This window comes from Cyrtonyx montezumae, unplaced genomic scaffold, assembly GCF_038088225.1.
Source record: "Cyrtonyx montezumae isolate F1298 unplaced genomic scaffold, pur_monq_1.0 scaffold_15, whole genome shotgun sequence".
Classification (NCBI taxonomy): Eukaryota; Metazoa; Chordata; class Aves; order Galliformes; family Odontophoridae; genus Cyrtonyx; species Cyrtonyx montezumae.
In genome coordinates, this window is record NW_027071881.1 from 519,581 (window position 1) to 532,124 (window position 12,544).

At 54.4% G+C, this 12,544-nt stretch overlaps 2 protein-coding genes and 1 non-coding gene across 5 annotated transcripts in view; 2 read left to right on the forward strand and 1 right to left on the reverse strand.

Annotated features, from left to right (window-relative positions):
- The first annotated feature begins 6 nt into the window (after positions 1 to 6).
- Positions 7 to 4,831, forward strand: BUD23 (BUD23 rRNA methyltransferase and ribosome maturation factor). 2 transcript variants are annotated; one of them, XM_065731640.1, is made up of 13 exons: positions 7 to 71; positions 161 to 198; positions 317 to 412; positions 496 to 578; positions 659 to 755; positions 1,393 to 1,489; positions 1,786 to 1,836; positions 2,395 to 2,480; positions 2,694 to 2,739; positions 2,979 to 3,040; positions 4,022 to 4,111; positions 4,246 to 4,334; positions 4,541 to 4,831. In XM_065731640.1, the coding sequence occupies exons 1-12, from the start codon at positions 24 to 26 to the stop codon at positions 4,298 to 4,300; spliced, it is 849 nt and encodes a 282-aa protein (XP_065587712.1). In that variant the 5' UTR covers positions 7 to 23; the 3' UTR covers positions 4,301 to 4,334; positions 4,541 to 4,831. The 2 variants fall into 2 exon arrangements, with proteins under 2 accessions (XP_065587712.1, XP_065587713.1); XM_065731641.1 differs by lacking the exon at positions 7 to 71 and having other exon boundaries at positions 161 to 203.
- Positions 3,505 to 3,640, forward strand: LOC136046006 (small Cajal body-specific RNA 20). Its single transcript, XR_010621951.1, has one exon. It is a non-coding gene; the product is annotated as a small Cajal body-specific RNA 20 (non-coding RNA).
- Positions 4,832 to 4,920: 89 nt separating the features above from the next.
- The window catches only part of STX1A (syntaxin 1A), a 50,737-nt gene continuing 43,113 nt past the window's right edge, over positions 4,921 to 12,544 (reverse strand). The window contains exons 7-10 of one of the 2 annotated variants that reach the window (XM_065731638.1): positions 10,846 to 10,919; positions 10,447 to 10,584; positions 8,452 to 8,562; positions 4,921 to 8,115 (exon numbers count right to left, since the gene is read on the reverse strand). In XM_065731638.1, coding sequence (XP_065587710.1) covers positions 8,038 to 8,115; positions 8,452 to 8,562; positions 10,447 to 10,584; positions 10,846 to 10,919 — 401 coding nt within the window. In that variant the 3' untranslated portion in view covers positions 4,921 to 8,037. Of the gene's footprint in view, positions 8,116 to 8,451; positions 8,670 to 10,446; positions 10,585 to 10,845; positions 10,920 to 12,544 lie in introns of those variants that run through there. The other variant, XM_065731639.1, reaches the window with a different exon arrangement.

Below are 12,544 nucleotides of genomic sequence, written 5' to 3' on the forward strand. Positions count from 1 at the left end.
GGGTGGTGTCGTCATCGCGCAGCATGGCGGGCAGCGGGCGGCGGCCGGAGCATCGCGGGCCCCCCGAGCTGGTGCGTGCGGGCCGGCTCGGCTCGGCTCGGCTCGGCTCGGCTCTCCGCGCTCACGCCGCATTCCTTCTCATCGCGTTTTGTCGTTGCAGTTCTACGATGAGACGGAGGCGCGGAAGTATACACAGAAGTACGGTGGGAGATGGGGTGGGGCGGGGTGGAGTGGGCTGAGGCCCCCGCGTGTGTTTTGCTGGGGGGGCCCGCGTGGGCCGCAGTGCCTCCATTGATCCACCATCTTCGCTCCGCAGCTCCCGCGTGGCCGAGATCCAGGTGCAGATGGCAGCGCGGGCCGTGGAGTTGCTGGCGCTTCCTGAGGGGCGGCCGTGTCTCCTACTGGATGTGGGGTGAGCGGGGTGTGGGGTGGGCAGCGAGCGGGGCCGTCGTGGGAGAACACCGTGAACCGCCGTTGTTCCCCTCCCGTCTGCAGCTGTGGCTCCGGGCTGAGCGGGGAGTACATCTCTGAGACGGGGCACTGCTGGATCGGTGTGGACATCAGCCGCGCCATGCTGGGTGAGCGTCCCATTGTCCCCCGCCCCCTGCATGGAGTGCTGCGGGCATGTGCTGAGCCCCGCGCTGTGCTCTCTGCACAGATGTGGCTGTGGAGAGGGAGGTGGAAGGAGACCTGCTCCTTGCAGATATGGGGAATGGCATTCCCTTCAGGCCTGGCACGTTTGATGGCTGCATCAGGTGAGTTTGAGCATCAGAATGTGCTCTCCTGATAGTCTGCTTAATGGCCGCCTTCCGCAGCGAGCACAGGGTGCTCATGTTTTGTGAGAGAGGAGTGTGACTCTCCTTGCTCTTCTGGTGCTGCACAGACTGCAGCTCTCTGGGTTGTGCTGCTGAGGTCCACATTGCAGAAGCAGCTTTTCCCACCAAGCTGACTGTTTTTGTGGATGTGAATCAAGAGGGTGATTGGCATAAATTAAAGATGGTGTACTTTCAGGTGAGTTGAGATGTGCACTAAAGCATCTCAGTACTGTTGATTGAGGGTTTGGGGTTACTCTGGCAAAACCTGTGTGGCTGCTTATGGGCTAGGGAAGGCCCACGGCCAGGCACTGAGTTATGTGGGTATGTGGCCTAGAGCAGAGGTCTGGTGTTCCTGTTGTGCTTGAGTAACTGCTACACCAGGTTGGGTTGTGGCATGACTTAGCAAGACTCTGGAGGAATTCCTGCAGTGTCTTTACTGCGAAGCAATGCAAGGTTACGTGGAAAAAAATGATTTTTTTTCCTAAGCCAAGCACATCCTTAGTGCTCAAAGGAAGGTGGGAGGCTCTGCTGAAGAATTGATGGCTCAGTGCCCTGTGAGTCTTTATTTCTTTTGCAGTATTTCTGCAGTGCAGTGGCTTTGTAATGCTGACAAGAAGTCACATAGTCCTCCAAAACGCCTTTATCAGTTCTTTTCAACTCTTTATAGTGCCTTGGTAAGTGTCATGCTCTCTCAGTCATCCCACTGCCTATTTTGGTGCCTTGTAGCAAGACTGAGTATTTACTGAAATGTAGCATTAGCTACAGCACCCATTTCTTGACTGCTTCCCTGTCTGCCTAGTGTCCATGTTTCTACAGTTCCTGTTGCTAGCCCTGTGCCTTGCTGTGCTCTGGTGACTCTGGCTCTGCTGTTTCAGCTGCTCTCCAGGAGGCATTCTGAGGGATATGGGCTGAGCATCAATCGGAGAAGCCTGCTTTAAGCCACACTTGTAACTGACTTTGTTTCCCATAGGCCCGAGGATCCCGAGCTGTACTGCAGCTGTACCCTGAGAACTCAGAACAGGTACAGCAGAGAAGTTTTGTGCTTGTTTGAGGCTCAGGATGTATTGTGTTTTCCCACACTGGTTCTTTGTCTGTGTCCCTCCTCCCACCTGTAAAGCTCCACAAAAACTAGAAGGAAAAAAAAAATGGAAAATGCCCTACACCCTTTCCACTGCTTCACAGTTGGTCTTGGGCTGAGCCTTTAAATTCAAGGAATTGGCAGAATGTGATCTGAATCTGCTGTGCTGTGTGTTCCTCTCTGTGACGTGTTTGAAGACTGGGCTGTAGTCATCAGTGCTATACTGCAGTTTCCCAGGGCTGGAAAATCCCACCGTGTATCCCTCTCAGAAAGTCTGCTCTTCAGTTACCCCAGAGGACCAGGGAGAGCTAAGGAAATGCTGCAGACTGGTGTCTGGATCCTACCACAGAGCTGAGGGCTTGGAACAAGGTTTAACAAAAGCAGGGCTGACCTGTCTTTAGCACACAGTCAGCTGTGGCTGAGTACAGAGGGCTGGGCATTGCTGGTGGTGACTAATAACGATAAGTTGATAAATGTCTTTTGTTCATGCTCCTTTTTCAGCTGGAGCTCATCACGGCCCAAGCCATGAGAGCTGGCTTTACTGGTGGAATGGTCGTAGATTACCCCAACAGTGCCAAAGCTAAGAAGTGAGTCCTGTATCTTTGTGTATAGGCATGAGTGGGATGAAGCATAACTTCAGCAACTATTTCTGTGAGCTGTGTTCCTTTTTCCCAAGATACAGTCCTGGACAGAGGTAGCAGATTGGATCTGACTCTGTTGTAAAAGCTGCCAGTCTTACTTCAGAACTTGGAATCATATATTGAATCCTAGCTTCATGCTCCTCATTCTTGTTCTTTCAGGTTCTTCCTCTGTCTCTTTGTTGGAGCATCTGGCATTTTACCAAAGGTAAGGAACTCAGCAAAGCAGCAGAAATGGCTGGTGACTGATGTGGAAGAGGTGTGGGCAGGGGACAGCTCCATGTATGCAGATACAGCTTTATTCATGTTTCTTTGCCACAATTTCTGTGAGATCAGCTTACTCCTGCCACAGTCCTTCCCCTGGCAGAGAACCATGTGCCATAATTAGATGGCAGTGATCACTGGCTCTGTCTGCTCCAGATGGAAGGTCTCAGTTGTGTTTTTCAGGGCCTTGGTACTGAGTGTGCTGATGGACGAGAGATACACCAGGCAAAATTCACCAATGAGAGGTATTGTTTGTTTAGTTAAATTCCCCCCAAATGTTAGAGGGTGTAAGTTTTATTGGCAGAGGACTGCAGTGCTACTGTGCATGAAGTGGGAGGGGGTGGGTGCACTGGGATGGCTCTCTGCAGTCCAGATAGGAACTGTTTTGACATGCTGAAGGATCCCAGAAATGTGCAGGACAAGCTGCTTTAACTAGAGAACTTTGCAGTGCTGTCAGGGAGCTGTCCTTGATGCTTGCTGTGAAACTGCTACTGAGCAATTAGTTGGAGGTGCTCTTCAGTCTGGTACTCAGTGCTGCAGCATAGGCCAGTGATGGTGGGAGGTAGGTTGTTTACAGTGCTGGTTTGTGCCAAGCATTGCTGTTTTAGTGGGAAGGCTATGTCTGAAGCCTCATGTTCCATTCCTTCCTCAGTGATTTTTTTTGTTGTAATTGCATAGCAGTGGCTTGGGTGGTTTTTCCTTTTGGCAAGGTCTCCTTCTGTGGTAGGTTGCAAGGAGAAACCCCTCTTGCAGCCAGTGGGAAGAGACAAAGAACAAAAACTGGAGGAAAGTCGTCATGGCTGCCAGGAGATGTTGGCTGTCATGTTTTCCTGCCTCTTACACTGCTGTGCTCTGTTCACTCAATCCAGAATCTTGTAAGGCTGTAGCAGAACTGACAACGTGCTGGAAAGTTGGGGACTTTGTCTGCTCCTTTCAGAGTAGAGCAAACAAGGGGAAGGTAGCTTTGCTCGAACTTCTATTATCTGGAAATTCCAGAGCTTAGCATGTGAGGTGTCAGATACAGCACAGGAGAGTGCTAACCTTCTGCAGCTTTGATGGCTAGGTGTCCCTTGGCTCAAAGCCAGGACTGGTGGCAGCCTCCCTCCTGCAGCAGTGTCTGGGGTTGGACTATGTTGTCATACCTCACTGTTTCTGAGGGGAAATATTCCAAAGCACGTCAGTGTACCCCCACCACAGTTCCTAGCTGCTGTCTACTCTCTGTGTAGGATACGGTTCAGAAACACCAAAGGCAAATCTGTAAAGAAAAGTCGGGACTGGATTCTTGAGAAGAAAGAACGCAGAAGACGACAGGGGAAGTAAGTTTAGCAGGGCTGACTGTGCTGGCCTGGCTTGCTGTCACCCACGTAAACTCCTGCCTTGAATGAGCTTCCCTTCCTGTCCCAGAGGGACCTGTGGATCACACTGAATTGCTCTTCACTTTTCTCCTCAGGGAGGTGCGGGCAGACACAAAATACACAGGTCGGAAGCGCCGCCCTCAGTTCTGAATTGGACGTGGAAGATTGTGTGTTGGCTTCACTGGTGAGCCTCTTGTGGATGGCCCCAATGGACTTTCCAGGCCTTGGACTTGCAGGAGTCACAGTGACCTGTCTCAGCAAACACAGACCAGCTCAGGTGCAGCCAAACTGCTAACTACAAAGCTTCCAGCTGTTTCATTTCATGAGGGAGAGCAGCACAACGTTCTGGATATTTGGTGTCTGCCATGACATTGCTTATCTTCCCAACAGGGCAGTGAGCCTTCTGGAACTCCAGGCAATCCCAGAACATTATATGCACTCTTCTCTAAACAGTCAACAAATTTAAAGAGTTGCTGGTCTCCTGTGTCATATCAGTGCAGGGGAATCAGAGTAGCTGGTTCCCTGCCAGCTTTCCCTGTGTGCAAGGAGGTAGCCAGACAGTATGGAGGTGTCTATCTCACAAGTGCAAATCTTCCTCTAGGCAGGTGGGCACAGGTGTTATCTGAACTATTCCGTGGCGATTTTTCTTACATGTTCTTCACATCAGGCCCCCTGTCTGTGTTAATGATGGTGCTGAAGTCTCCCCACCCCAGCCCTTGGTCCCTGTCACCTCCACCCTTCCCCTTTAACAGAGGTGCCATCCAGAGCTATACAGTTACAAATGTTTATTCTACATAAAAATTCCACAAAATGGGAAGCTGTTTTGCACCCAAAGCTTTTGGGAGAAGAAAGGCAGGCTAGCAGAGTGGGAAAGGGTGAAGGAGATAAGAGGCAACAATACAGTGTCATCCAGCCCAGTGAGACAGAGCAAGCCAGGGTCAAGATCCACATAGAAAACAAGGACACTTAGCTCACAGTACAGCAACAGTACAACTCCACAGGGGGCTCAGAAAGCCTTCAAGTACGTTACTTACTAAAAAAAAAAAAACAACAAAAAAAACTCAAAAAACCCCAAAACAATCCTCAGTTCAAGTGCAAGCTGTGTGTGCCCCACACTGCTTGTAAAATACTGCATCGACATGCTCCCAGTGCTGGGAGGGCAGGTGGCACTTGAAACAGAGGTGATGTAACACAAAGGTTGAGTGGGCTGAGGTTGGAGGTTAGAAAGAAAAAGTGAAATGTTTTCCCAAAGCACAACCACACTGTTGGTGATTTGGTCTGTACATGCAATGACAGGCAGGTAAAAAGGAACTGAATGGGACTTCCCGTAGTGCAGAGGTAATTATTGCACCAAAACACCCTCCCCTCACAGAAAGGACAATGCAAGACAGCCTGTGGGGCAGCAATGGCAGCATGCTCCTCTGCCTCCCTCGTGTCAGTGCCTGCAGCTACTGCTGCCTGCACAGTCCCAGATTAGTGCCAGTGTCAGAATCATGGCTCTGCTGCTGGCAGTGGTGGCACCCAAAAGGAAGGAGCAAGTGTCAGTTCCCCCCAGCACTATTCTAAGCCTCGTGCCTTTATTGGGATGGACCACAGCCATGATGTCATTTGAGCTTGTGCCACAGGAACCACTTGTTGGAAGAAAAGTATCCCCTTGCGCTAGCGGTGGGCATTGCTGTGGAGGGAGCCTGAGATGAACTTTCTTGCCTGCCTGCTTAGGAGCAGCACTACCAGTAGTGTTATTGCTTCCCATATGGGGCCCAGTGCTCTCCCTAGCTCAACACAGCAGAGTGCAAACTGCAGCAGCAGACACTAGCATGTCAGCCCCAGCTCTGTCTCTTCTAGTCAGACATACCCACAAAGCAACGGTTGCGCCTATGCCTAATTCCTGCCCTGGAGGGGGGCTTCACACCCACCCTGCCTCTGCTGGCAGCAAACCCAGTGCCCCAGATCCTCATGCCCACTCAGGCTGCAGCAGTGGAGCTCACACCAGTTACCACTGGACTGTGAAAGAAGGGGGCTCGTCTTGGATGGTCTGAAAGCCACAGCTGCTAGGGCTTGGGCTGGGCAGCAGGGGGAACCAGGCTGGACATACTCTCCATCAGTGGCCAAATGCAAGCAGGGACAGTGTGGTGGGACCTTTGGTGATGGTGGCATGGAGGGCTGCATCTTAGCTATGGCCAACAGCCTGCACCCTTCATCTGTGAGCACACTGCACGAGGCTGGCACCAGCACTGCAGCACCAGATAGGATGGAGCTGGGTGGGAGCAGGGCTCAGCTTCAGCAAGGCCTGTCCTCACCCTACTGCGCAGCTCGAACCCCTTAGCCCTTGCCCCTTAGCCTGGACAGACTCAACTGGCCCTGGTCAGTGGGGAAGCAGTGCTCTGCCTGCAGCTGTGCTGCCATGTTGCCTCTTTTCTGCTATCAGCGCCTGGGCTCATGTCCAACCCCCCACTCCAAGTGCAAGCTTGGCACCAGGCACCTGTACTGCTCAGGCTTCTCCACAGTGCTTTGGCACTTTGTGGCCAAGCCACAGCACTGCTGTCCCCTGAGGAACACGAGGGCAGAGACATGCAACTGTTCTAAGGTAGCAGCACAGGGGCAATGGCCAGTGGCAACGCAGGTTTCTCCACTGCAGCAGGTTAGGGCCACATGCAGCGGGTAGCACACAGCTCCTCAGTGGTCACACTGCAACCCAGTATGTGAGTATCTCACTGGGAGGCCTGGGGAAGGGCAGGAAGCAGGGCACTGTCCCAGGAGAAGGTAGCAGGCAGATGCTAAGATGTGGTGGAATTGGAAGGAACAGTCAGGCACTGCCCTGCTCAGGAGCTGGTGGCACAGAGGAGGAAGAAGAGGAATAGGAAGACTGCTGCTCCTAGTTTGTGGGGGTGGATGCAACAAGGGCTGCTCCCTGGGACTGTGACAGGAGAAAACCCTCCTGCTTCCAACTGCCAGCCCTAAGATGCTGTGTGGAGGTGCTGTGCTGGGCACAGTCAGGCTCCCAGCGAGCACTACTGGGGCTGTGGATGTCAGAGCCATCCTCAAATGCTGACAACCAAAGCCCAGGCCTGGGGGAAGCAAAAGCTGGGGATACTGTGTGCTGGAGCTGAGAAAAGAATGAGGACGTGGAGCAGGGCAAGCAGCAAGTAAAACTTGCTGCCCTTAAACTCCCTGTAACCTCTTGCTCTGCCAACTCAGCACTGGGCTGCAGCACAGAGCCCATGCTGCTGTACCCAGCCTAAGCAGCAGCTCCTCACCCTACACTGCTCCATCAGACAGGGCTAGAAGAGAGCCACCTACCATGCACCACCCACTGGCAGCAGCGGCACACCCACCCCGGGCACCTGCAGTGGGGCAGTGGGGACAGAGGTTCTGGCAGAGCACAGCCCTGGGAAGTGCCCTGTAGGAGAAGCAGCCAATAAAAGTGGTTTGCAAGCACAGATGCGGATGACAGACATGAGAGCTTTGGCCAGAGGTGATGGGGAAAGCTAAGGGGAGGCTGACAGGGCACTGTGCTCCAGAGGAGCCTGTAAGACCCAACACTGGTCTCATCTCCAGGTGTCACTAACAGGCTCTTGGCCCTGCACAGTGCCCAATGGTACCTCCATTTCCATCACTCCTGGCAGCCTCCCAGGCTGAGCAGTGATGAGAGCTCGGGTTGCCCCAAAGGTCCCCCCTTGCGCCCATCACTGTCCCCTGCACCCCACCTGCGCCCTGGGGCCGGTGCTCCCTCCACACAGACGCACCGCACCGCACACACAGCATCACAAACAACCATGCATTAGAAACTGAAATGCTGTTGGGGGCTCTGGGGCTGTGTGTTTCGCTCCGGCCCCACAGCACGCGCGGCTCCATCTGTCACACACAAGCAGTCCTGTCGGGGGAGTCTAGCCGAAAATGCCACCGAAGGTGGAGGCAATGACGATACCCAGGATCACGCAGCAGATAATGATCATGATCTTCTTCTGCTCGGCGGTTCCAGCACCAACAGGGAGAAAGAGGAGAGGGGACTGTGAGTGCTGCATGCTGGGGCCAGCCCGGCCCCCCGGGGCTCTGACCACAAGGCAGGGCCCAATTCCCCTTCAGCTTGTGAAACAGGGTAGTGGTTAAGGTCAGAGATCTACAAGTCTTTCTCCACTGCCCCCACCTCCTTTAGGCCCACAGCCAGCCCAGCTCTTGGGTCCACCCCATCCCTTTTCCTCCCCCCACATGGCAGTCCTGCCCCACAGCTCCCCCAGTGCTGCCTGCCCGTGTTTCTGCGCTCAGCCCAGCCCTGCCAGCCACCCTGTGTCACCACTCACCCGTCTGGCTTTGCTCTGGTACTTCACCGCTTTTTTTGTGTCAGACACAGCTCGCTCCACGTAGTCCACAGAGTGTTCCACGTTGTACTCGATGCGGTCGATCATCTCACCCTGCAGTGCAGGGACAGAGCCCACCCACCCATGCATGCAGGTGTGAGCTCCTTCCTTCCCTGCTGCTCCCTGGCACCATGCAGACATCATCCTGCCCATCTCCAGCCCTGCAAGGGAGAGAGGTGCAGGCTCAGATCACAGACTTTGTCCAAGAGGGACCTCTGTGCAGGGCCAGCCAGGTGGCAAGCAAGGGTCAAGGGGTTCCCAGCCCAGGGACCACATCAGTCATGGCCCAGGTGAGCACCACAACCACAGAAGAGTTTGCACTGACACTGTGTTGCACACCAGACGAGCAGGAAGGATAGAGGACCAGAGCCAAGAGCACACCGGCAGCAACACGTGGGATGCTCAGAAAGCCACGAGCATGCAGAGGCGCCTGCTATGGTCTGCACAAATGCCCTGCAGAAGAGCAGAGGCTCCTGGAGCTGAGGCTGGTAGGTCTGGAGCACCAGGTCCTGCAGGAACTGCTGCTCTGCCCTAGGATATGGGGACATGCTTCCCAGCCCACCCACTCCCTTCAGCCCCTGCAGGTGTCAATGATGGGCTTTCCAGGGGCAAGGACGGTCTTGAACCTCAACATCCTCTGCATGTCACAGAGCTAGGGGCATGACCAGCAGACCTACAATGCACTTTTCTCAGCTGTAACTGCCTCCTGCACCCAGCAGTGCCATGCCTGGGGCAGAGCAGCAGCTGACAACATGCAGTGCTCCTCCACTCCCTGTCTCCCCTGTGCCAGCAGCTCAGAGCCCCCCACCCTATGGAGCAAAGCAAGATGTGGTGGTTACAGCAGGGCAAGTGCTCCTCACAGCACAGCTCTGTGCTTCCACTTCTCCCTGTGAAAGCAAGTGAGGGCTGCTGGTGCCCCTTCCCACACAACATCCTTGGGTCACTGTTCCTGGCCTGGTAGGGCTGTGGGGTGGCAGTACGGGTACTGGCAGCACAAAGGGTCAGCAATGACAACAGTGTCCTGTGTCACCCAAAAGGCACTCCTCATCTCCAACCATCTGTGTGCACCACGGGGGACTGACTGCTCACAAGGGACCAGGACAGTCAGGGCTTCCAGCAGTGGTGACAAGGCACAGTGAGCCCAAAGCAATGGCACTGCGGGGACACGGGAGCTGGCAGCTTTGAACAAGGTGGGGGTGGCCCTGCACAGACTGACACTCTGCACACACTGGGGCCAGACAGGGAGAACAGAAGACAGAAGACTTTCCTCTTGGGGGTAGATGGCACTGCTGCTGTGATGTGTCCCTGGGAACCTGGTCTAGCCTGGCCCAGCACTTCCAGCCCATTGCCCTGCAGACACCAAGGGAGAGCTCCAGAGATGCAGAAAGCTGGGTGTGCCATGGGCAGGATGCATGCCCCACTGACCCAGGGCACAGACACCTCCACCCTTACCCTGCATCCTCAGGCCTACCCAGTGCCATGCGAGAGCTGTGGACATGCAGAGTACAGCCATGCAGAGCTGAGCATGCAGCACTGGCAAGGGCCAGGTGAGGCTTTACCTGCACTGATGTCTCCTCAGGCCACGACAGCATGGCAGACAAGAAGGGGGGTGAGCAGAGACATAGAAGCTTGGGCCTGGGGCTTGCCAGGCTCTGCGGTGGGGCCGTCCCACACAGATCCCCCAGGGCTGGTGCCCGACTCCAGGGACAAGGACCAGCCTGCAGCCAGGTGCTGGACATCCACTGCCCTCCTCCTGCGCCATCCCCACACCTCCTGCCCCATACACAGAGCCCCACTCTCCCTACAGTGCCCACCTGGCAGGGGGCTGTGAGAGGAAAGTGTGCCCATGGGCTGCCCTTTGCCATCTGCCCCTGTACCCCACCCCTGTTCTTCTCTGGCCCCGGGGCAAGCTGGGCCCTGAGCTGCAGCCATCCCTACCTGACTCTCCACCAGCATGGCCATGTCCATGAACATATCATGCAGCTCTCGAATGCTGTTCTCCAGTTTGATGATCTCACTGTGTCGTGTCTCGATCTCGTTCAGAGCCTGCTTGGTGATGTTGGAATCCATAATGATCTGTGGGGTGACACAGCCAGCACCCAGCTCAGCACAGCCCCTAACTGCTGGGATAGGGCACCAGGAGGGGCAAGAAGAGGTCTGTGAAGGAGTACACCTCCTGGGGTGAATGGGAAGGTGCAGCCAGGCCCCAGCAGCACTCTGCATGTGCCCACATCTCTGTTGTGGGCAGTACTTGTGGCAAGGCCACCAGAAAAGCCCGCCAGGGACAGTTACTGGAGTGGTTGCAGGTTGGGAACAGGTCTGATCCGTGGTGCTTACCCCAGAGGAGAAGATAGCTGGGTTGCCGCTTTCCAGCATGTCCTCCAGCTCCTCACTGGTTGTGGTCCTGCCAGCTGCAAACAACATACAGGTGTCAGTGTGAGCTCCTGCCCTGGCTACAGCCCCGCAGCCCCATACAGGGCCTCATTAGCTTCACCATGTCCGAGAAGCAGAACTGAGCTCCCTAAGCACAGAGAGTAGTGATGGAATGGCGAGCAGCAATCCAAGAGAAGGACGGACTGCAGGGCCACCCCAGCCTGGCAAGTCCACAAGGGCAGCCAGATGCATCCACACACCACCTACTGCCCCCCCTGGCTGGAGCCCTCTGGGAGCCCAAACCCTACACACTAAGGGGAGAACAGGAATGCATTCTAGCCCACATGAAACCAACAGGAAGACCACAAGGAAGGGCTGAGGTCTGGTGCAGCACTTCTCACCACACACTGCCCAAGGGCTCTCTTAGCAGGTATTAAAAGGAACAGCAACATTCTCTGGTATGAGTCCAGGGCATTCTGAATGGAGTTGTACTTAGCTGCAGCCCCCTCCCCTGCCGCACAACCAAGGAGATGATGGCATTGTGGGTCTGGCCCCAGCACCACAGTGCAGGACAGGAGCAGCCTCTTCCCACAGCACTGCTGACATTCATGTACTTCATGTGCACTGCTCTGCCAGTGCTGGGAACGCACTCAGTAAGTAAAGGCTGTTCATGAATAGTTCATGATTTTCCACCAAACAAATGGGTTAATGTCCAAAGCCAGCACAGGATTGTGTGGCTCCCCAGCAGCAACACCCAAGGTAGGGGTTTTCTGTGGGCTTTCTTGGTCACATGCTAAATGTAACAACAAGGATAAGAAGGGCAGCAGAAGGAGAAATGCTCCCTCACAAACACCCTCTGCGACGTGGGGCTTTGGAGCTGGCAGAAGGTGGCCATCCCTGGGATGTCCAAAAAACCTGGACCTTCCTGAGGCACACTGAGCAGAAACAGCACAGAGATGTGGGGCATCGCAGCCCAGAAGGAGTACAGAACAGAGCAAAGAGATAGTCTGCCCATGAGGCATAAGTGCAAAGAAGCAGAGAGGTCGAGGAGCAGCAGTGAGGTTTCTGAGGGACTCGGCAGCCCAATGACTTTCAGCAACACAACAAGGGAAACACAGTTTTTTTAATTGCAAGCAAGCCTACCTCCAGACAAAACCTTCCACAACTGCAAAAAAAGCAGTCCAACAAGGCTATGGCAACTGGGAAACTTCTGGCAGCTGGAGATTTCCGAAGACTCAAATTAGAGCAAGTTATCCTCCCAAAAAGACCTCTCTGCAGATGAAAGGTTGCTCTGCAAGCACTTCTTTAACTTTGGTAGAAGACCATCCTGAGCCAGCTGGTGCTGAGCACGGCCCACCCTGTCTCCCACACAGAGGGACTTCTGTCAAAACATCATACTGTGGTCAGATCTCCTCTCATGTTTGAATTAAAACATTCCTTTTAACAGACCATAGAGATGAACCAGTCCCTGTGAAAAGCCCTGCCCTGCAGAAAGCCAGGCTGGTTGTTCTTGAGGGCAGCTGCTGGCTCCCTGCTCTTGGCTGAAGTTGACCCAGATCTAGAGAAGAAAAGCAGTGGATGGAACAGCACATTACTGACCTTCACATCAATCCTGTTCCACACTGAGCAGCCACCAGCACAGTGACAAGGAGCATGCCAGGTA

What these genes read in the sequence shown, in the direction of transcription:
- BUD23 (XM_065731640.1), top strand. Translation starts at nt 24, where the DNA reads ATGGCGGGCAGCGGGCGGCGGCCGGAGCATCGCGGGCCCCCCGAGCTG. An exon ending in ATCGCGGGCCCCCCGAGCTG is followed by an intron (nt 72 to 160) that starts GTGCGTGCGGGC and finishes TTGTCGTTGCAG; the next exon opens with TTCTACGATGAGACGGAGGC. An exon ending in CGCAGAAGACGACAGGGGAA is followed by an intron (nt 4,112 to 4,245) that starts GTAAGTTTAGCA and finishes TTTTCTCCTCAG; the next exon opens with GGAGGTGCGGGCAGACACAA.